Raw genomic sequence first — 21461 nt, forward strand, 5'->3', positions numbered from 1 at the left:
TTCCTGTACCACTATATTTAGAATTCCTATATATTTTTTTAATGTTTTATCAACTATAACTTTTAGTCAGGTTTAGAACCATTAAAAAAGATGTCGTTCGTCTTTGTATGTCATGTTTTAAAAATATAATAAATATATTTATTTACTAGCATATTTTCAATTTTATTATAAAATAAAATATATATATGATTAATAATACAAGACATAGAAAGAGCATTCGACACTCTGGTTCGACGGCTTAATCTACAAATAATTTAAATACAAAGACCCCAATATTAATACGCCCACGAAAATTCTGAATATAGGTGATTGCTTGAGTGTCAAATATATTTTACTTTTAATTCAGTAAAAATTTGTGTTATTATAGGAAATGTAAATGTATCATACCAATGTAAATTACTAATATAATAACTTAATAAGGTTAGGTTTGGGTTTGAACAGCAAATGGACGTTTCGCAATTGTCAAATTGAGCTTCATAGACATTTTAGAGTAGCAGTTAAATTATATTTTCGCTAGTAGAAATATATATCTACTGGTGAAAATATATTTTTACCAAAAAATACACATTCACTGTAACATCTATACATCGGATGTAAATAAATAAAGATCAGTACTATGTAAATATATATATTACTACATAAAGAAAAGTTGAAATCATATATTTGTATAATACTAGCACCTGCCAGATAATTTATATTTCGACTGGTAAAAATACTGGTGAAAATGTATTCCGATATGATTTTACTGAAATGACATGAAAAACGATGAAACATTCAAGAATAAATAAAGTCAACAATAATTTGCAAACAAATTTTAACACAATCGGAGCCGCGTCAAAAAACCATAATCTGTCCCTTTGAATAATAATGTTTATTGTGAAAGTACTACCTAGAAAGTATGTGCTTTTGAAGGCAATGTTCCGCTTTTTTTATTTTTTGTATGTATAAAAAAGGCTGAAGGTACTGAACCTGAAATACATCAGTACATACATCTCAAACATCTGTAGTTTAGTTCAGATTCATTATTTGAGGTCGGTTTTTACTTTTTTCGTACTTATATTCTTGCTATGATATTTTCCAGAGGCCGGCCCTGAGAATTTGTCTTCTCCCCCCCTTCTCACGGCAGGCTTGCCTCTACCACTTATAAGATAACAATGAAAGCGGATAAAATGGAGGTCGAGCGAGATTACTAAATTTACTAAATATATCGCGGAAGTCTAGTCCAAAAGGCCTTATGCCAGTGCGTTCCTAAAAACATATTAAACAGAAAAAGTGTATTATGAAGGAAAAAATGTTTTACTATATAAACCGCTAAATATATCGATAATAACACACGCTTGCTAGGTGTGGAGTAACACTTATATTTTTTTTATTAACTCAATCATTTAAAATAAATAATAATATACCTTTCTATGGTAAACTTTAAAAATCACCATAGTAGATTTTTAATACCATTGATTAAATGTCATAATATAGACCATATAAATCCACCAATTCCCATAATTGTTAAGACCAAACTTAAATTTAAGTATACACATCAAATGCCTGAACACATTTTGCTTTAGAGTCATAAAGTCCTTCCATAAGTTATAGTTATAAATAGGCTTAATCTTAATAATTTAAATAATGCATTAGTGTATATTTATTTTATTTTTTACCTGAACGTTTTTGTATTTTTCTGTGATTTATCTTATTATTCATAGTTTTATTTTTGTTCTTGTTAACTAGATAAGGGTTATAAACTAACAACTTAAATTATATATTTTCATGTTTTCTTATATTTGTAAAAAAAAATATAATAATAATAATATATTTATTTCTTGTACTTAAAAATAAAAATAGTTCATATGTACAATAATTACAAAATACACTTATTTGTGAAAAGTTTTTTATATACTATTCACACAAAACTAATTTAAAATAAATAGTTATAACATAAATAATCACATGTTTTATATATTTAAAAATACAGTCTGTCGCTTTCAATTTAATGTTACACTCTTAATACTGATGTATAGAATCATTATTTTTTTCATAGGTATGTTATTTAAACGATGTAAATCACATTGCCTACTTATACAATTGAACTACTATTTAGTTCACTGCATTTGGTTACCCAACCAAAATTCCTTTATCATATCGCTGGCTTTCTCCGCTACCATCATCACCGGTGCATTTGTATTTCCGCTTACTAAATTCGGCATGATACTCGCGTCTATCACCCTCAAACCCCTGATCCCATAAACTCTCAGCTGCGGATCCACCACCGCTCCTTTGTCCCAATAAGGACCCATTTTACACGTTCCTACTGGATGGTAAACGGTAGCCGAATATTGCCTAATCATGCATTCGTAATGAGCATCAGTAAATTGCTGAAACTGCATACACGGTGGAAACAAGTGTGTCGACATCTGTGAGCTAAATCTCTGCATGGCTTTGGTTCTGGACAGAGCCACGGCTATTTTAGCACCTTCCCTGAGCGTATGCAAATCCCTTTCATCTTGGAAGTAGTTCGGATATATATAGGGATAATCGAACGGATTCTTGCTTCGCAATTTTATGTTACCTTTACTCTTCGGTCGCAACAGCATGGGCAGAATACTCCAAGAATCCATGTTGTTGATTGGGCGAAATACGGCGTTATAAAATTTATCCGTCAGTCCATGAGCTTTTTTTACTTGGTTACCGCCGTCTGAATTTGTCGATCCAGATATGAAATGAAACTCTACATCGGGAAAGTCGTCGGAAGCGTTAGCGTATTTCGTGTTTACAAATGCAAGACCTTCCACTCCTCCTAATATAGTCAAAGGACCTTCTCCGAACACTGCGTATTGCATGAGCGTAGTCATGGTGTGCATTCTATTCTCCACTATGGCTACGGGCTGATTTATCATGAACGTCAAACCGCCGAGAGCTATGTGATCTTGTAGATTCTCTCCGACTTGCAAATCTTGTATCAGCGGTATTCCATGCTTGGCTAACTCCGCTTTAGGTCCTATACCGGAGAGCATGAGCAGTTGGGGCGAGTTGACCGAGCCGCCGGATACCAGCACTTCTTTCCTGGCTTTTATTCTGTGAACCAGTTTGTCTCTGACGAATTCCACACCGTACGCCACCTTAGTAACGGGATCTATCAGTACCTTAGTGGCGAACGCGTTCATAGCCACGTGAAGGTTCTTCCTGAGGCGCGCCGGTCTAATGAAGGCTTTGGCGCTAGAGCACCGACTCCCCCTTCTCGTAGTGCCTTGGGCAACCATGAATCCCGTCTGCTTCTCGCCGTTGATGTCTCTATTTTCATAGCCCATTTCAACACCGGCCTGTACAAAAGCAGCCGCTAAAGGCGTGTGGAATGGCGCTTCTCCAATCGACAAATAACCATTTTGGGAATGATACGGAGTCTCGGTCAAATAAGGATTGCGGTTATCTTCAGACTTTTTGAAATAGTACAAAGCTTCTTTAGAACCCCAACCCGGATTTCCCTGCGCTTCCCAGATATCGTAATCTTTATGATTTCCTCTCAAATACAGCATGTAATTCAACACTGAAGAACCACCCAACACTTTTCCTCTGGGCCAATTACATCTTCCACCTTCCATAGCTAAAAAGATATTAATTTATAATTTAAAAACATATTTTATAATTATACATGTTATTCATAATACATACCTAAGCATGCAGTGCCTTGAGGCTCAGTCTTATACTTCCAATCGAGCTTACTTAATTGCAGATAAGCAGCTAATAATGGCACGTCGCTTATTTCAGTTTCATCGCCCCCTGCCTCCAAAAGTAAAACGTTCCAGTCTTCGATTTCAGTTAATCTATTCGCCAAAACTGCGCCTAAAAAATAATACATGCTTGTGTTACACATGTGAAAACCATATTTTTAATATTAATACATACCTGCAGAACCGGCTCCTATGACTATAAAATCATATTCAGTCAGCATGTCATCCATCTCGATGTCTGCGACCCTCGATTCTGGGTCCATTATCTCGTACTGGAAGAAAGCTATGGCAGCCACTAGCATAGGTATGAACCATGCCACTTGAGTTGTCGCACTAGCAGCAGCACCCCCCAAAGCCGTCGCCGCACCCACAATTGCACTCATCTTTCAGCTTTCTTTTTACAATTGTTAGACTAACATCCCTCAAACTGAGCCAATCTGCAATCAACATGTTTCTGTTATGTCTCTTCGCTAATTTGAGAATTTTCTATGCGTTCTTAGAAAAGAAAAGTAGAGTCACGCACGTGGCGAAACCATATGGTAATATTTGCGTTTTGTAAGCGAATAATTCAGACGGACGTGCCAGCGTTGTAGATTTATTTATTGTTTTGTCTTACATAATTTTGGATGTGTTCCGTGACAAATGTTAATGTTTGTAAAGTGTATACATAAATATATCATAATATAGAACATAACATAAACCATAAAGTGACGATTTCTATAAAAAAAAAATATATATAGACATATTTTTGAAGAAGCTTTGCGGTGGCATTAGTGAGCTATTCCAAAATTTTACACCGTTTTAACAGTCACTTTGAAATCTATCCATTTCGTCATTATTCATAAGTGAAAATAAGATTTTTTTGCTCTAAAGTACAAGATGCGGATATACGTTCGATATACTTATCATTACTCCTTTATATTTTTTTAAATATTTTTTATGTTGAAATAGTTAAAGTTATAAGCTATCAAAATCAATCATTATCATTTACGTGTGTATAGCGATAACAATTTTAAGACGTCCGTGCGTTGCGAGTGTCGGAATAATAATGAAGTAATTGGAACGTATATGACAACTTTGCTCGGCGTAAGCGGACCAATAAAATACGAGATGAGCCTTAAAGTGACTCTGTTAAATGAAACGAAGTATAGAACACATTTTTATTAAACAAAGTATAGTAGACGATTTGTATTTAGACATTGCAAATGTCAAAATACAAATCGTTCTGAGGTAAAATCTCCAATTAAAAATGAAATAATCTTGTTTTTTTTTGCTCGCCTGTTACTTATTCCAGGCTCATATTAACCCTTTGCTACCTAGCTTTTTGGGATCACTATTAAAATGTAAAAAAAATAGGTGATGTACCTCCTGAAACAAATACCCTACAGCCCATTAAATATGTATCTGATTCTCTCCCTAATGATGTCGTCTAATCCAGAAGTTATTGTCAAAGTAGCAAAAGCTGACATGTAAGATTTCAGCAACCAAATGGTTAGTTTTGATTATTTTTCACTGATCACTTATTTACGTTACACAGTGTTCTGCGGGATATATTTTGCGAATCCCTACTCTATACAATGCCTCCTCAAAATCTTTTAGTTTTATGTATATTTGCTGTCGATAGAATTATAATGTATTCACAATAAGTAATTAAATTCAGAAAGTGTTTATAATTACTGAATGAGGAGAAGTTAAATGAGCAATAATTAAATTATTTTTCCATTAAAATAATTATTTGTGCATTACTGTTAGACAGCGAGTATTGATCAGAACAGTGAACACCCCATGAATAACTCTTCGAAGATTTATCTTACTTAAATGCACAACGAATTAACTATATGGAACAAGGTATTAATTTAAATGCACATATATCTTAAAATAATTAACACTAAAAACCGATCAAATCTAAAAACAGTTGTGTGTTATTTCTCTGTAAATTACACAACGCATGTATTCATTTTTGCTTTAATGTACCGCTGCATTTACTATATTCCATGTGTGCTCTTTTATATTTTGCAGAATATGTTTATGTAAATTATAATAATCATGGCCATAATAACAAATAGTCGAAAAAAATTAATGTAATGCCTGCACTACACTCTCTGGAAGTTGTCCGAACCGAAGTTACAACTGAAGTCGGCCAAGATCTACGACTTCGAGTAAGCAACCACACTGTCGCTAATTTCATATGCCGTCCGGACGGCGGCCGCGAGTGACGTCCGAACAGCGGCATCTGTCACATACAGCCGGCATATTTGCGCGCGATCGAAAAAAGTTCCAAATAATCTCAATTTTTAAATTGTCATATTATTAAAATTACGCTACTGATAATTATAAAAGTTTGTGTGGGCACTCACCAATACAATATCAATGAAAACTTTTCGGTCATAAATATTCAATTTACGCAAAATCTTTGTCGGCTTTTGCAAAATGCCATAAGGCATAAAAATGATACTTCAGAATACGAATACCACATCTGTGTAGCAAATCACTTTAAAAAAATCAAAGATAAACATTATTTGTATTGACTTAAAAGCTGCATAATATGAACTAGAAAATATGGGTAATTTTTGGAACTTCGGCAATTACAAAGTGTTTTTTCTACTATTTTTTGTTATGGCCATGACTTTTAAATTACATACAAATATTTATCAAAACAAAAAAGAGCACACATATAATATAGTAAATGCAGCGGTACGTTAAAGAAAAAATGACTACCTGCGTTTTGTAATTCGCAATTTTAAAAATATCAAATAAACGTTAATGAAAATAAATAGTAATACACATTCACTGTAACATATGCACTTTTATAATATATTTATTTTAATTTGAAGAAACTGTTTCTTAAATCACTGTTAAAATATCGAACAACAAGGTTTAATTGTGATGACTTAACCGGACTTTATTATAATAACATAAATAGATATAATAAAAATGTTTTTATTTCATATTGAAATCAAGTTTAAGTCTTACTAATAAAACATACGTTAAATATTTTAGTTAGATATTCATCGATATTATTATACTAGATGTTAGTATTGAAAGTCAAGTTGCAAATACCTGAAAACCGTGACCTTTAGTTTTAAAGCTGCTTGCTCCAATGATGTCCAGACGCTTCTGTTCAATAACTGTCTGAACCGTAATGAAAAGCAAAATTGTTTGGTAACTGTTTTTCGGTGGGGCTAACGCTGTGTAACGAATTTAGACTAATTATACGCGCGTTAAGTCTTGTCACGTATTTTGTATCGTAACGTTTTCATCGAAGGGCACGGTGACATGTAATATTGAAGCTATATGAGACCGATTGCATTTTGATGAAAATTTTTGCATCATATTGCAGAAATATTCATTTATATCAAGTCATTGTATTTGTGTTCAGGCAATAGATAAGACGTATGAGCTTAAGTACTGGGTGTCGCACTAGCAATGAATTTAAAATTGAAACAATAAATTAGACTGCTTTCAAATTATATTATAAAATAATAAATGTTGTTTTTGTCAAACTTATTCATTATTGATTTACATAATTAACTGTGTCAATTGGAAATTAATCACTAATTTAATTTGCAAAAAATCAATCACGAGCCGCCAATGATCTATCTTCATATTCAAGTCGCGCCGATTCGCGATGGACACTTTCTATTATGAGACGTTAGGGTCAGCACGTTAAGCTATATAATAATAAGAAAATAAAATAAACTACCTAGAATGTAACATAAACAGGTCATTGTTCCCAAGGCGCGCTTCCAATTATAGTAATTGTCTGAAAAACACGCTCTTAAAAAGCAGCGACCTACGGTCTAACCTCATCGCGTGTGGCTCTGGGATGCATCTCAATCATAAATACTGGGTGTGTATGGAGTGGATGTTCTTCTAGAAGAGCGTACGTGACTCGTACATCGTACTTTGGAAATTTCTCCATGCTCGATGGCCGATGAGTGTTCGATGAAGCTCAAAGTCACAATACCTTTTTCAGATTGTTAAAGCGAAGTATGCGTATGTATTGCGCAAGTAATAAGAAACGAACGAAGTTATGAAGAAATTAATATGATATTTTCAGGTTCACTTGAAATAAATATGCTGTAAAAGCGTCTCAAAAATTTATAAAAAGATATAAGTGAGACTGATAAATTTAGTTTTTTATGTTGTTTCTGTAAAGTTTTAACATTAGATATATAAAAAAATACTGATTATAATAAAAATTTTAGTTTGATAAAAATTAAATTATTCTACAAATTTTCTTTATTGGTTTCTGATGATGTTTACGTTTATATAGTTTTTTTCGGGCTTCTAGTATTGCAAATTAAAACGCGATTTAATGTACCAGCAAGTGAAAAAACCTGTTATTCGCTTTATAACTCTCTATCCGTCGTTTTAGCAAAGTATACCGTAAATGCTTTCTTATACATTTATTTATAATGTTAAAAATCTTGTATATGTATTGTGAAGCGATTGTACAATTTTATTGATTTAAATTTTTGTCACTTGATGTTTTGTTTACATAACATAAACACATGGTGTACGTATATATAAGCTTATACAAAAGGGTTATTTATGTTATACAAATCATTTTAATTTTTATCGTTATTTTTTTCTTGTTTTCTTATCTCACATTGATGATTAAAAATCGATCGTGGTTCACGATCATCGCATATTGTTTTTGCTCGCGGGCTTAGTGAAATTCTAACAAAATAACAACTTTCAACATAGTATAACTTTCGCCGGTAACCTATGAGACATTCTATGTATATTATCCTTGATGATCGTCTTGATTCCGTTATATAAGATTAAAAAAAGATCGTCGAGGCTTACTCAGCGCGTTCGATTATGCATGCGAAAGTTCCGTTATTAACAAAGAATATGTGTAGTGCGTATCTTATACGGTTAAAAACATTGTTAAATGAATACAAAAAAATAATTGAATAAATTCAAATGCAAATAGAAAAACCTAAACTCATACATTGATATATTATAGACAAATGAACGAGAAATTAAAAAACAATATGTATTTTTATTTATTTTAATATGCTTTGTTTTGTTTATCCTGTTTCAAAATTATAGACTAATAAAGTGTTCGTCTTTCAAATGAAAGTGGTCGTGTGTGAAAGTGTTAAGTAATTATAGTGTGTGGTTTTGCACGTGTCAGAAAATTAATAAAAAATTAATATAGGTACTGAAACAACTTACAGTTTTCCCTTGCTCCGTATCAAAGTCGGCTTATCCGAAAGCTTTTCGCGCTTTTCCGCAATTTATATACCGGTAAGGTTGAACACGCAGCACTGACGTTTCTTGTCGGTCGTCCCTGAAAGACTGACGCCCAAGTCTTCTCACTTGCCTTGGCTGACATAGTTTTGTCGGGCCTTGACCGTCGATCGGTGTTTTCACTCGGGTGTAAGTCTTTCTCTCTCTCTTACAACACCGCTATGTCTCTCAATGACGCTTCCCAATCGTCCAAAAATCGAGGAAAAATCAGTCAAATTCCAAATCGATCGGGGTCGAGAGAATTGCGCGTGTCGTCGACTCGTTGCGGTAGTCTAATTGTGTCTTTTGTTTATTTTTTAGGAGGATGCTGCGGATCAATGAAAAAACGAACGATCGTCGGAGGATGGGCTTGGGCTTGGTGGCTAGTCACCGATGTTCAGCGACTCTCTTTAGAGGTTAGTTTAACAATCGATATGATTAAATCACTCTATAAAATAATATGTAATATATCAATAGGTCATGACTCTGAATCCGATGTGCGATGGCGTCGAGACCGCTCAGGGTGTACCTCTAACTGTGACAGGAGTGGCGCAGTGCAAAATCATGAAGGCTGATGAACTGCTGGGTACTGCCTCCGAACAATTCCTCGGAAAGAGCGTCAAAGAGATCAAGATGACGATCCTCCAGACCCTCGAAGGACACCTGAGAGCTATCCTCGGTGAGTACAATAGAATATTTTTATTTTTATTGCATTTACCGATTTATAAAGTATTATATATACTATAGTCGAAACAAATTAGCTCTATCGTTATCTGAAAATAAGTATAAAAATAAGCACAAACCTTGTTTTCTCATAGTTTTTTGTGACATATTCATAACTTTGTTTTTGTTATCAATTAAGATTATTAAGTTTACATTGTGCTTATATGAAGTAGGTCATCTGGTGACATGCTTTTTTTTATTTATATCTAAAAGTAATGAAAATGTGCTAAATACAGTATCGAAAAAATATACGCAAAGAAGTAAAAATCATTTGATCTAAAAAAATAAATAAATGATTAGAATATATTATATAAGACCACTACTCTTATTCGTTTCAGACGAAAAAATGTTTACCTTAATATTTTAGAAAAATAATTAATACAAAATTCAACTCCATAAAAATATTATTTTAACAAAAATAGTCACGAATAAAAATTTCACTATGGTTTAAATACTTGATAGAAAAACTTTTAATAGTGCTCATAGATGTCTCTTAGACTTAATTATTATATTCCTTTTAAACACATTATATGTAAGCAGTATAAAACACACTACTTTTTGTAAATTTATATTTATTAAACATAAATACATATTTTAACTATTTTTATATTTTTTAAGATATCACTTTTTTACCTTTAAAAGCTACAAATAATATACATGCTTCATACATATATACTATCAAAGTTTACATCCTTTTATTTTACCGTCTTCGTTGTTTTTGTTATTTTTAATTAAATTCAAAATTCAAAACATATCAATGCTTCGATATTATATTTTTTTTTGTATATGCAGTTGAGATAATTTCTAAAAGTCTTCAAGATTGAAATATATTTTAAATACTATCCAAGGGCGAAGCCCCAGAGTTTGCTGTGGGAGCCTTCTATGCAAGCCTGACAAGCCAAGGGCGAAGCCCCGGCGTCGATCCCGAGTCACTGCCTAACTCGAATCCATTATTTGGCATTTAGCAGAAGGAAGGGGTTTCACATAATCAAAACTTACAACTGCATGTTGCTCATTAGAAGCAGATTTGGAATTCATTATAGGTACTCAATAATTACAAAATTTTAATTCACTATAAATTATTTCTATTAATGCAAAAAAAAAATGTTAATCGGAATTTTTGCAAAATTATATTATTGTTTCTCTATTTAATTTTACTGCTGCTATAATAGTGTTATATTTTTACATATATTATAAAATATAGTTTACATGGAATAAATCTTAAGCTTTACAGTCATTGATATTTTAATAATAATATTTTGTTTGAATGTTATATGTATATGCGATTACATTCTGAAATTCTGGTGTGCTTGTTATAAATTAAACTTATCTCTTTGTATTTGTACTTTCTTTGAAACCAACACAATTTCTTCAAAAGTTATGTTGGAATTTTCGGCTTTACTGATTCTAATAACTGATAACGGATATATCAAAATAAATATACCTGTAATTTTGATTTCAATTAATTGTTCAAGATATAAAATAGAGTGATTAAAATCACATTGCCTGTATATATGTATGTGTCTTGATTTACAAAGTTAATTACAGGAATATAACGTAAATATTGACATATCAAAATGAACTGCTTGAACGCGTTAATAATATTTAAATTTTAGATTTAGATGTTCGTATTATGTTACGTAGTTGTGAAACATAACCTCGGGAGTTATTTAGATATTGTTTTCTGTAAATTTATACTTTCCAGTATTTTTAGTCAAATTAATTAGCTTATTTTTTAATGGTGTAATTTTTAGATTAGCAAATAAAACTATCTGCTGGTATTTATTATGCCTGTACTACACTCTCTGGAAGTTGGCCAAGGTTGGCCAAGGACGGAGAATATAGTGGGTTACTTCGGTCGAGTTCTGCCCGCTCTAAAATCTCTCGGAGGTTGTCCGAGGTTACCGAGAACGGGAGGTAAAGTGAATCGACTGGGCAGCTTCGAGCGCTTCCGAACATTGTCGGCAAACGAACCGAAGTCGGAGCTGCTCTTTCGAGCGCGAGCTGTGATATACTTCCCCTTTCGCTCTCTCGCGTGTTAAGTGACGAAAGTGAGAGAGATAATGATATGGTTTTTCGCAAACAGATAGAACGAGTAACTTGGTTCAATTTCAGTATGCGCGTAGGCGTTCTATAGTCAACACGCATGTCGAGCGCTGCATTGTAGTCACGTGGTCAAGTTATAATACCACATGCTTATCGGGGACTTCAACAGACTCTTACTGACATCTTTGAATATTTTAGGGCATCAAAAGGGATTAATTATATTTTTGATAGTATATTCTTCTAACAGATATCGTTATTATATATTTTTTTCATATCAAATTAAATAATTAAAAAATAATTATTGCTACTTGATTTTGTTAAAAAAAATCGTTTCGAATATCCTTATGTATTTTCCTAGATCGGTTTATAAAAATGTCACACCATAACGAATTCTTATTAAGAATCGATAGTGATAAATTCTAGGATAGTCACAAATGTGGTGTTCGTATTCTGAAGTATCATTTTTATGCCTTATGGCATTTTGCAAAAGCCGACAAAGATTTTGCATAAATTGAATATTTACGACCGAAATTTTTCACTGATATTGTATTGGTGAGTGCCCACACAAACTTAATTAAATGACAATTTAAAAATTGCGATTATTTGGTACATTTTTCGATTGCGCGCAAATATGCCAGCTGTACGTGACAGAAGCCGCTGTCCGGACGTCATTCACGACCGCGGTCCGGACGCATATGAAATTTGTGGCAGTGTGGTCGCTTACTCGAAGTCGTAGGTCTCGGTCGACTTCAGTTGTAACTTCGGTTCGGACAACTTCCAGAGAGTGTAGTGCAGGCATTAGGGTTTGTTTGTAGATCTTTTGCTGTTCATAATTTGAGTGAATGATTTTACAATTAGTTTTTATAATAATCCCAATCGAGCAGTAGATAAATTCAAAATAAAATAAAATTACAGAAAAATAGTTTGACACTAGAATAATCGCTGCAAATTCGACCAAAAACTTAACAGTAATGTTTTCTCGTACAAAAAAATAAATATGGCGAAAAGAATTTCTGTTTAAATATCAATCAAACATAGTTTAATGTGTTAAAGTTAAAATATAACTTAAATTGTATGTATATAAAACTCAATTTGCTGTTTAAATCCAAACATAACATTAACGAATTAAACAAACCCATCTGGACTTAAAGAATTGTAGTTAGTTTCAGAACTGTCTTTGAGGCAAGTTGGGTTTGGTTAATTCGTTCAGGTTATGTTTGGGTTTGAACGTCGAATTGATGTTTCGCAATTGTTATAGTGAAGTTATATTTTCATTTTGGCATTAACAGGTGATGTTATGTTTTGTAACAAAAGTCGCTTTTTACACGTTTCTTACCTGTCAAAAACAGTTTAAAGCAGCAAATAATTTAACTAGCACCTGACAGATAAATTATATTTTCACTGATAGAAATACTACTGGTGAAAATGTATTCAGATATGATTTCACTGAAATTCTATTGAAAATTTGTTTTCACTGGTAATACACACATCAATATTAATAATAAAGTGATTCTTATTATATATAATTTTATTATAAACTCCGAATAAAAAACTCTTTTATCATACGATATATACACATTAATAATTTAAAAAGTAAATAAAATAAACACCAATGTCAATCACTTCCAATGTTTAAAAAATACTTGCCATGATTCATTATTTTTTTCCAAACAACGTAAACTTTTATTATCGCCTGGTCTTTCAAGTAATTTCAAAGCAAAAAGTTAAGTGTCTTAAAATCGAGCGAAGGTCAGTTTGAATATCACGAAATTATTCAATCTTAAAAAATGCTTTATATTTAATATGCATTGCCTTTTATATGATATGATTCAGCTTTTATATATCAAGTTTAAGATTTTTTCAGCATTTGATATATCTAGCTAGCGATTATTTCCTTGTTTGTACTATTTTTGATTTCATGAATTTCTTATCTGGATATAACGCATAATATCAGTTTTTTAGTTGCTTTTAAAATCAACACGATATTGCTTTAAAACTTTTTTAATGGCGTCCATTATAGAAATATCATTAGGCGATGATAATATACATTTCCAACGTCCTCCCCTTTGTTTGCTTTCCAAAGTCGACCGCTCGTTTCTAACGATTATAATACGCCTTCAGCGTTCTTGCTACCGTTTCAGAATTACCCACATGTATAAACGCATGTACTTCTGGACGACCTTACCACATACGTCCGGAAGTGGCGATAATTCTTACCTTTTCCACGACGAAGGCCTTTCCTTTCTGCCACTTGCACAAGCCGACCATTGTCTTTGCCGATGGACAATGTTTTTTTCGAACCCTATTCAATTATCGCATCGTCGAAGGGGCGTCGAACCGACCTCGGTTCGGCCGAACGTTTTCGGTTCATTCGCATTTCGACCTCGGTTCGCTCTGGTTCGATATACGATCGCCATTTTCAACACCACCGGAGCAAATGTCCTCAAACATTTTTTCATACTTGAATCATATCCAGTCGATCGGATGTGTGCGTATGTTTTATGATGTTTTTGAGATGTTATTATCAAGGAGCTTGTAAACTGTAGTTTGATTTATCGGCTTTGTTGATTCTTCTACTTCCTATACGTCATTATTTTTGGATGCATATTATGATTGTACTAAATATGGCACGCGCTGAGAAATTCAATGGGGCAATAACTATTTCCGTAAAGCTACTTTATATCCGCAGTGATTGGTAAATCATACGTGCGACGTTCGTTTTGCGTTTTGATTTTAGATGATACTGTGCCTTATCGATGCTTGATTTAAACATAATTTAATACATTAATATTATATAATAAAAATAATTAGAATATTTAAAATAAGAAGGATTTTACATAAAAACAATTATAATATATATAGTGATATATGTATTATTTATTAACTTAAATTTATTTGATTAAAATTGCATGAATTTATTAAAAAAATATTTTTTAATTTCCATGCAACTACACCCATACCTCGCTTTACGGCCTAGATACGTTCCACGAAACTTGGCCGCTAAGCGAAAAGCCGTATAACGAATCAATTATTCTAATACAAATTCATACAAATTCAATATGATCGGTTCCATATTTGTTAAAAATGTAACATAGTTTATCATTTAAAATGAATTTTATCTTTATATTTCATTTAAATCAAAAATACATACATAACAAGTACATACATTTGTACATAAAATAATAACAGACTCCAAAAACCAACAATAATCCATAAACAAAAATGAAACAACTTCATGTTACATAAAGTATGTGTATGAATACATACATAATTTTTTTTAAAATGGCTTTAATCTGAAGACGATAAAGAAATGGTAACCTTCAGATCACTGTCGTTCTCGTTTTTCGCTGGTAAGGATGGGCCTGGCTTAAAAAAATTGCCCAACGATGTTTGTCTTGCCTTTTTGGCTCTTTCAGTGATTAATAACAGCTAATGGCTGAGTTAATTCCTCGAAAAACTTTAGCACTACGTTCGACGTCAGGATCGTTTTCAAGGAAGATGTGTATTCCTTGTTCGAAATAGGAAAAAGCCTTTGACAATTTTTTTGATGTTAGCTGTTTGAATACAACAGGCTCTGTCTCTTCATCAAATGCCGGTTCTGCTTGCAATTGAATGAATTCCTTATATGAAATGGTTCCCTATCAGCTTCAAGTAGATCAAGCACATCACGTTCGTTCAAACCTTTAAAGCCGAGATCATGTGCTAGATCCAAAATGTTTTGCCTAATTTCAGGAAGGCAATTAACTTCCGCATCAGTACTTTTTACATATTCTGGCCATATTTTTTTCCAAACATGGTTCATTGTTGTTATTTTAATTCCTTCCATGATTCACTGATGCTGTCAACAGCATCCTTGATGTTATAGTTTTTCCAAAATGTTTTAATTGAAGATTTACCATCGGTTTCCCTTATAAGTTGTCGGAAAGTTCGGCGTAGGTAATATGCCTTAAAAGTGGCTATTGCACCCTGATCCATTGGTTGGATCAGAGCTGTTGTATTTTTCGGAAGGTACTCAATCATGACATCTTCAGATAGTTCGGATAAATTAGTAGGATGCCCTGGTACATTATCCAAAATTAGCCAAGTCTTGTTGCTTAAGTTATTGTCTCGCAAATATTTTTTCACTTCTGTGCAAAAGTGATTTTTGAACCAATCCTCTAAAGTAGCTTTAGTCATCCAAGCTTTCTTGTTGGATCTCCATATGACGGGTAATTGATTTTTATTTAGTCCTTTAAGAGGCCTTGGATTTTCGGACAAATATATTAAAAGTGGTTTTAGCTTAAAATCACCCGCGGCATTTGCACCAAGTAGCAAAGTTAATCGTTCTTTAGACACCTTATAACCAGGCGCAGATTTTTCGGTTTTTGAAATGTACGTGCAATCAGGCATTCGCTTTCAATAAAGCCCTGTTTCGTCTACGTTAAACACTTGTTCAGGTTTATGACCCCTCTTTCAAAAATTCCCTTTAAAATGTTGGGATATTCCTTAGATGCGGCCTCATCGGCGCTAGCTGCTTCACCTTTCATTTTAAAATTATGCAAATTAAATCTATTTTTTAAATTTTTTTTAAAAATCGACATCGAAAAAAAGTTTTTTTTGCCGTTATAGCGAAACATTTTAGGCCGTATATCGAAAACGTGCCTTAATTGAAGAGGGCCGTTATAGCGAAAGGCCGTATAAAGAGCGGCCGTATAGCGAGGTATGGGTGTATTCCTAGTTGATTTTGGTAAAGCGTTAAATGTTTTAAATGCAATAGATTTTCACAGAAAATGTTTGAGGGATGTGTAAATCATCAGCATATCTAATTTCATAATAGCTATGTAGCTCTTTTATAAATTTATATTTATTTCTCTATAAGTGGTTATTTTATGACTTTTAAGCATTGAAAATATATATATATATATATATATATATATATATATATATATATATATATATATATATATATATATAATTATATATGATATTTGGCCATCGCAAGGTGAATGGTTAAGGTTTTTTATGAAGACGTTTTGATACAATGTCGTAATTAATAAGGTATTATATATTGACAATAAAATGTCAATCTTTAAAACCTAATACATGTATAGATGTGTAAATGCACGTTTTTGCTATGTCAATATAAATAATATTTCTGTTTAATTTGTTCAATAATCATGATTTTTTACTGCTATTTAAATAAAGAGCAAAGATAATTTGAAGAGTATTTAAATAATATGCAGCAAAAATAAATGTAATATGTATTTAGTTTTAGTTAAAAATGCTTAATTTATACATATATGTTGATTAAATGTTCAACGGTATACCTGATAAATGGAAAAATAATGTGATGTAGCGATGATATTTTAAATTTTTTTAATACCACTATAATTCAAATTTTGTGTACCTTAACCCAGATATGAAATTGTTACAGTATATAATATACTCAATGTACATGGTGTCCATAAAGTTTCAATATATTTTTGTAAAATACAAGCAAGTATATGACCACAGTGTCTAAGAACGTAAATTAATACAAAGCAAAAGTGTGGCAATAACTTTTTTGGATCGATTCGAGGGTTTATTCTTGGAAAATGAGATCCGCTTACCTATTAAAATTGATGACAAAAATTTGAATATTGACCAATCGAATGTCCATAACATCCTTCACTCTCTCTGGACTCTACACCTAGCAATTATTATTTATTTTTATGTAAAAAATCTGTAGAAGAATGTAAAACATCCCTAGATAAGTTTATGCCTAAAACCTAAATATGTTTATAAGAATGGGATTAATAAAGTAACTAATAAGATATAATGTGAATTATAATTGATTAAATTCATAATTCCACATTTAAAATAATTAAATGTTTTATTATTAAAAAAGAGCAACTACTTTTGTAACAACTCAATATATTCACAGCGGAAAAACCAGTCTCTTAAATGTATCAAGTTGAGGCATATGTATTTTGATTCCACTTTGATCTATGAAGAGCCAAGACACGTTGCAATTCAAAATAATTTTTAACTTTTGATTAACAGACAGTTCTCGCTGGTTATCTTCACAAACAACATTGACAGGCAGCTTTTTCTTCAATGTTATAAATGGATTTTAAAAAAATATCCGAGAAGTGGGGGCAGGATAAAGAACGTTTTCTAATCATAGTCGTATAAATTTTATACGTTCTTTGTCTGTAAATTGTTTGATTTTCATTATGAATAAATGGATTAGACTATTTTCCGAGGTGTTGTTACGTATCGCTCTTATCTATTGGAATGTTTGTAATAATCGTCAGCGTCAATTACTATTGTCTACGCTTTGACAGGTGCTATTTTGTCGTGAGTCATAAAGGGGATTCCTCGAGATTAACCACCATACGAACAACTTTCGTCTCATTGGCCGTGTTCTAATTTCATGATATTCTAACCAGCATTTGTGGACCAAGGCGATCTCGCGAGACTCGGCATTCGCCCGCCTCCCAGGTGATTCATTGTCTGTCGTTTTTTTCATCTGGAAAGGACTTTTCGCGGATGACGCAATCGATCTCGACACGTAGTTCTTCGATCTTCCTATCGTACCTCAAGATAGTGATTTCAATATATATAATAATAAGGGTACATGTTTTTAAAATTATTATTGAAACGATAATAAGCCAAATACCTTTCATTCCACAAAATATCAACATGTTTGTATACGAAGAATTTTTAAATTTGTTTACGACATCCAGTTCGCATTCCAGAAATTATTTTGCGCCCTTTATTTTTTAATCATTCTTTAAAATAATCTAGCTTTTAAGAAATATACAGTTCTATCTTTGCTTCGATAGATTGCTTACATAACCGTGACATTGAACATGGAGCATGAAGATTACTAGTTCAGTCAAGGTTGCATCGATTTTGGAATCGTCCCTAATTCAGTTTTTCTTTTTGGCTGCAATAGTCGTGGTTTTAAATTTTATGAAATTGGTAGATTGCCAGTGTCGCATCTCGTATTTTTGACATATCTTGGTCAAGCGAAATTTAGAGCTTTATAAACAGTATCTCAGGGATTTTGTTGTAATTAACTGAATAAAAATACTTTTAATAATACTTCGCGAATGAATTCTTTCGATATTAAAAATACAATTATGGCAAAACTTATGAATAACTAGTTCATTATTTATTTAATTGCAGTAGTTAAAGAATTTCTAGAATATTGCTGACATTCTGACCTCAGTGCGAGATTATACTGTAACTAGGGCTCTCAATACTGATATCTCAGTATTTCTACAAAATTTGCAATATCGAAATACCAGTAATTTGGTATTAATAATTAATTTAAAATCTACATGGGATGCATTTATATAATATTCAAAGAACGGTGGATGTATAATCCATAATAAATTTGAATCTACTTGATGATAATAAAAATGTATCGTGCTGTGCTCAAAAAGTAAATATAAACGCGATAATATGATGACATTGAGCTGTTATCTGAAAGTTGATTGATAGTTGTAAACCATACGTTAAATCGTCTTTATAGAAACTTAGATGTAGCCTACAGACATTTGACTGAAATTAGTCAGTAAATTAATTACATATATTTTATTTATTATTAAGTATTATTACAACTTACAATCACTGTGTGTATTATCATTCGTAAGATGAGGAAGATCTGTGATAATCGATCGGAATTATAATTATATATCACTGGTCTATTTTTTTTATTATTTTTCTTCTTTGGTCTGACTTTTCAGCCAGTTAGATGACGAAAGAGCTGTTTGATACAGTTTATTGCACAATGATATATACTTTATACCGATATATGTAAAATACAAGTGATGATGATGAATTATATATTAGTATATGACACTTTATCAATATATTGCTTCTTCGATGACGCTTTATCGATTGGGAGAGAAAAAAATGTATAACCAATCGAGTTATTGTTTTGCTCCGCCTACAGTGCATCCCTAAGTGAAAACGTAATTTGCAATGTGGCTATTTTTAGGCGACCGTCCGATAATTACAAAGGATATGTACAACAAAAAATGCGAGGCCATGTATATTTTTTCTAGACTTTTGTCTCAAAGCTTATGTAAAATTTATGTTGTGTTTCTATTGTGCGATAATTTTTGTTGGAACTTCCCACAATTTTAAACATTTAAGTAAAGTTCATATATATTTTTATTATTTGCTTAAAGTATTGAGCAATATCGATATAACAATAACTAAAAATATACTATTTAAAATATATTAATATTGTGGTAATAATACAATTATGTAATACATTCTGAAAAAATTCCAAATCACATTAAAGGGACCCTATATTTATATTTTTCAACGTACCCGTTGAAAAATCAACAGAAGATATACAAAAATATTATTAATATATTTTATTTTGTATATTACTTATTAAAAGTAATACTGGTGCATTTCATGAAAACACACTTTTTAAAATCTGTCTTATCGTTCATGCCGCGTGGAAATAATTTTGTTGTATTTTATAAAATTAGATAATATAAAATACACATATGTTACTTACGCTCACCTGGGTTTCATATATACATACATACATTCGATTTAAAGCAGATTTCATGTATGTATGTACATATTATATATAGATTTGTATCCGGAAAGGGATAATATATTATATTATAGTATGTATGTATGCAACTTCGTAAAGTGATGCTTCAACACTGATTTTTATTTTCAAGGAAAGTGAATAAAAAATATTTGATAAATATTTCTTCAGTTTTCTATAATTGTATTACACAAAATATGTAGATTAAATCGGCCTTCATATCACGGCCAAAATTCAGACCTTTGTTCCTGTCACATCCACTCATAATTAATGCACGAGATGAAGTAAAATATTACTATTGTAAGCACGCATCGTAAGTAAACAAAAACTTATATTTTTGTCAATACGAATAATAAGAGCAAATACATTACCTATTCATCAATAAGAGTTGCTCTTCCGGAACTTAAACTATTCACTTCCACATATTTCGCAAACAATGTATCGTATACTAATTTATGGTCACATATTTTCAGTTCAACGATGTGTTTGAATGACTCTAATGAATAGTTATCAAAATATGCGATTCGAAAAATTGAAAGAAAGAAATACAGTGAATAACTAAACAAAGGTGGTGACACACTTTGCTAATTAGTTTTAAAATGTTTTAGTCACCTCGCTGTTCTAGTTAATTGATCGATTCCCAACGCGTTTCAGCGTTTGTTCAGTTGGTTTCGGTTATTAAAAATTAGCTCGAATACTATTAAAGAGCTCTTACGCCAATATGCTTTAAATTCTGAACGAGTTAAATACAAATTATCATTAACTATGATTGTCAACAATAAACAAATTAATTGAAACGAGTCCATTTCATAACAACCTAAATAAACTGTCTCTTCCGTGTTGACGTTCTATCCTAAGACTTCGCTAACATATTGATATTGCCAAGGAAGTCAAAATATGGTCATCCATAATTAGAATTTGACTCAAGACTTCCGAGGATAAGTTATATATATATATATATATAAATTTTCCGATTTGTTTATCTGGCGAATTATTCGAGAATAAATAAATATCATTCGTTCAGTTTAGGCTTAGGAATTAAAAGCTTATGGAACATCAATAATTGCTTAGGCTTTAGTAAAATACTATAAAATAAAATTTAAATGTAAATGAGACTTAATTATAAGAATTTGTTCCTAGCTCCAATATTTTATTAGAGTTAATCATTAATGATTGGTTAAATT

General features: G+C 31.9%; 2 protein-coding genes across 4 annotated transcripts in view; one reads left to right on the forward strand and one right to left on the reverse strand.

The window, feature by feature from the left end:
• Flo2 (flotillin-2) overlaps positions 1-21461 on the forward strand; it is a 211947-nt gene that overhangs the window by 177315 nt on the left and 13171 nt on the right. Inside the window, exons 2-3 of the mRNA XM_088188760.1 lie at positions 9288-9382; positions 9444-9645. Coding sequence (XP_088044886.1) covers positions 9288-9382; positions 9444-9645 — 297 coding nt within the window. The remainder of the gene's footprint in view (positions 1-9287; positions 9383-9443; positions 9646-21461) is intronic.
• On the reverse strand, positions 1813-9067 carry LOC148233752 (glucose dehydrogenase [FAD, quinone]). 3 transcript variants are annotated; one of them, XM_088188754.1, is made up of 4 exons: positions 8913-9067; positions 3901-4162; positions 3667-3837; positions 1813-3598 (listed from the first exon to the last, which is right to left on the reverse strand). In XM_088188754.1, exons 2-4 carry the CDS (start codon positions 4106-4108, stop codon positions 2100-2102), a joined length of 1878 nt encoding a protein of 625 aa, XP_088044880.1. In that variant the 5' UTR covers positions 4109-4162; positions 8913-9067; the 3' UTR covers positions 1813-2099. The 3 variants fall into 3 exon arrangements, with proteins under 3 accessions (XP_088044880.1, XP_088044879.1, XP_088044881.1); XM_088188753.1 differs by lacking the exon at positions 8913-9067 and adding an exon at positions 6786-6856; XM_088188755.1 differs by lacking the exon at positions 8913-9067 and having other exon boundaries at positions 3901-4237.

The sequence above is a fragment of the Plectrocnemia conspersa genome, unplaced genomic scaffold, assembly GCF_051122295.1.
Source record: "Plectrocnemia conspersa isolate PC_06_02 unplaced genomic scaffold, ASM5112229v1 ptg000007l, whole genome shotgun sequence".
Classification (NCBI taxonomy): domain Eukaryota; kingdom Metazoa; phylum Arthropoda; class Insecta; order Trichoptera; family Polycentropodidae; genus Plectrocnemia; species Plectrocnemia conspersa.

What these genes read in the sequence shown, in the direction of transcription:
- LOC148233752 (XM_088188754.1), bottom strand. Translation starts at nt 4,108, where the DNA reads ATGAGTGCAATTGTGGGTGCGGCGACGGCTTTGGGGGGTGCTGCTGCT. An exon ending in CATAGGAGCCGGTTCTGCAG is followed by an intron (nt 3,838 to 3,900) that starts GTATGTATTAAT and finishes ATTATTTTTTAG; the next exon opens with GCGCAGTTTTGGCGAATAGA. An exon ending in TCAAGGCACTGCATGCTTAG is followed by an intron (nt 3,599 to 3,666) that starts GTATGTATTATG and finishes ATATCTTTTTAG; the next exon opens with CTATGGAAGGTGGAAGATGT.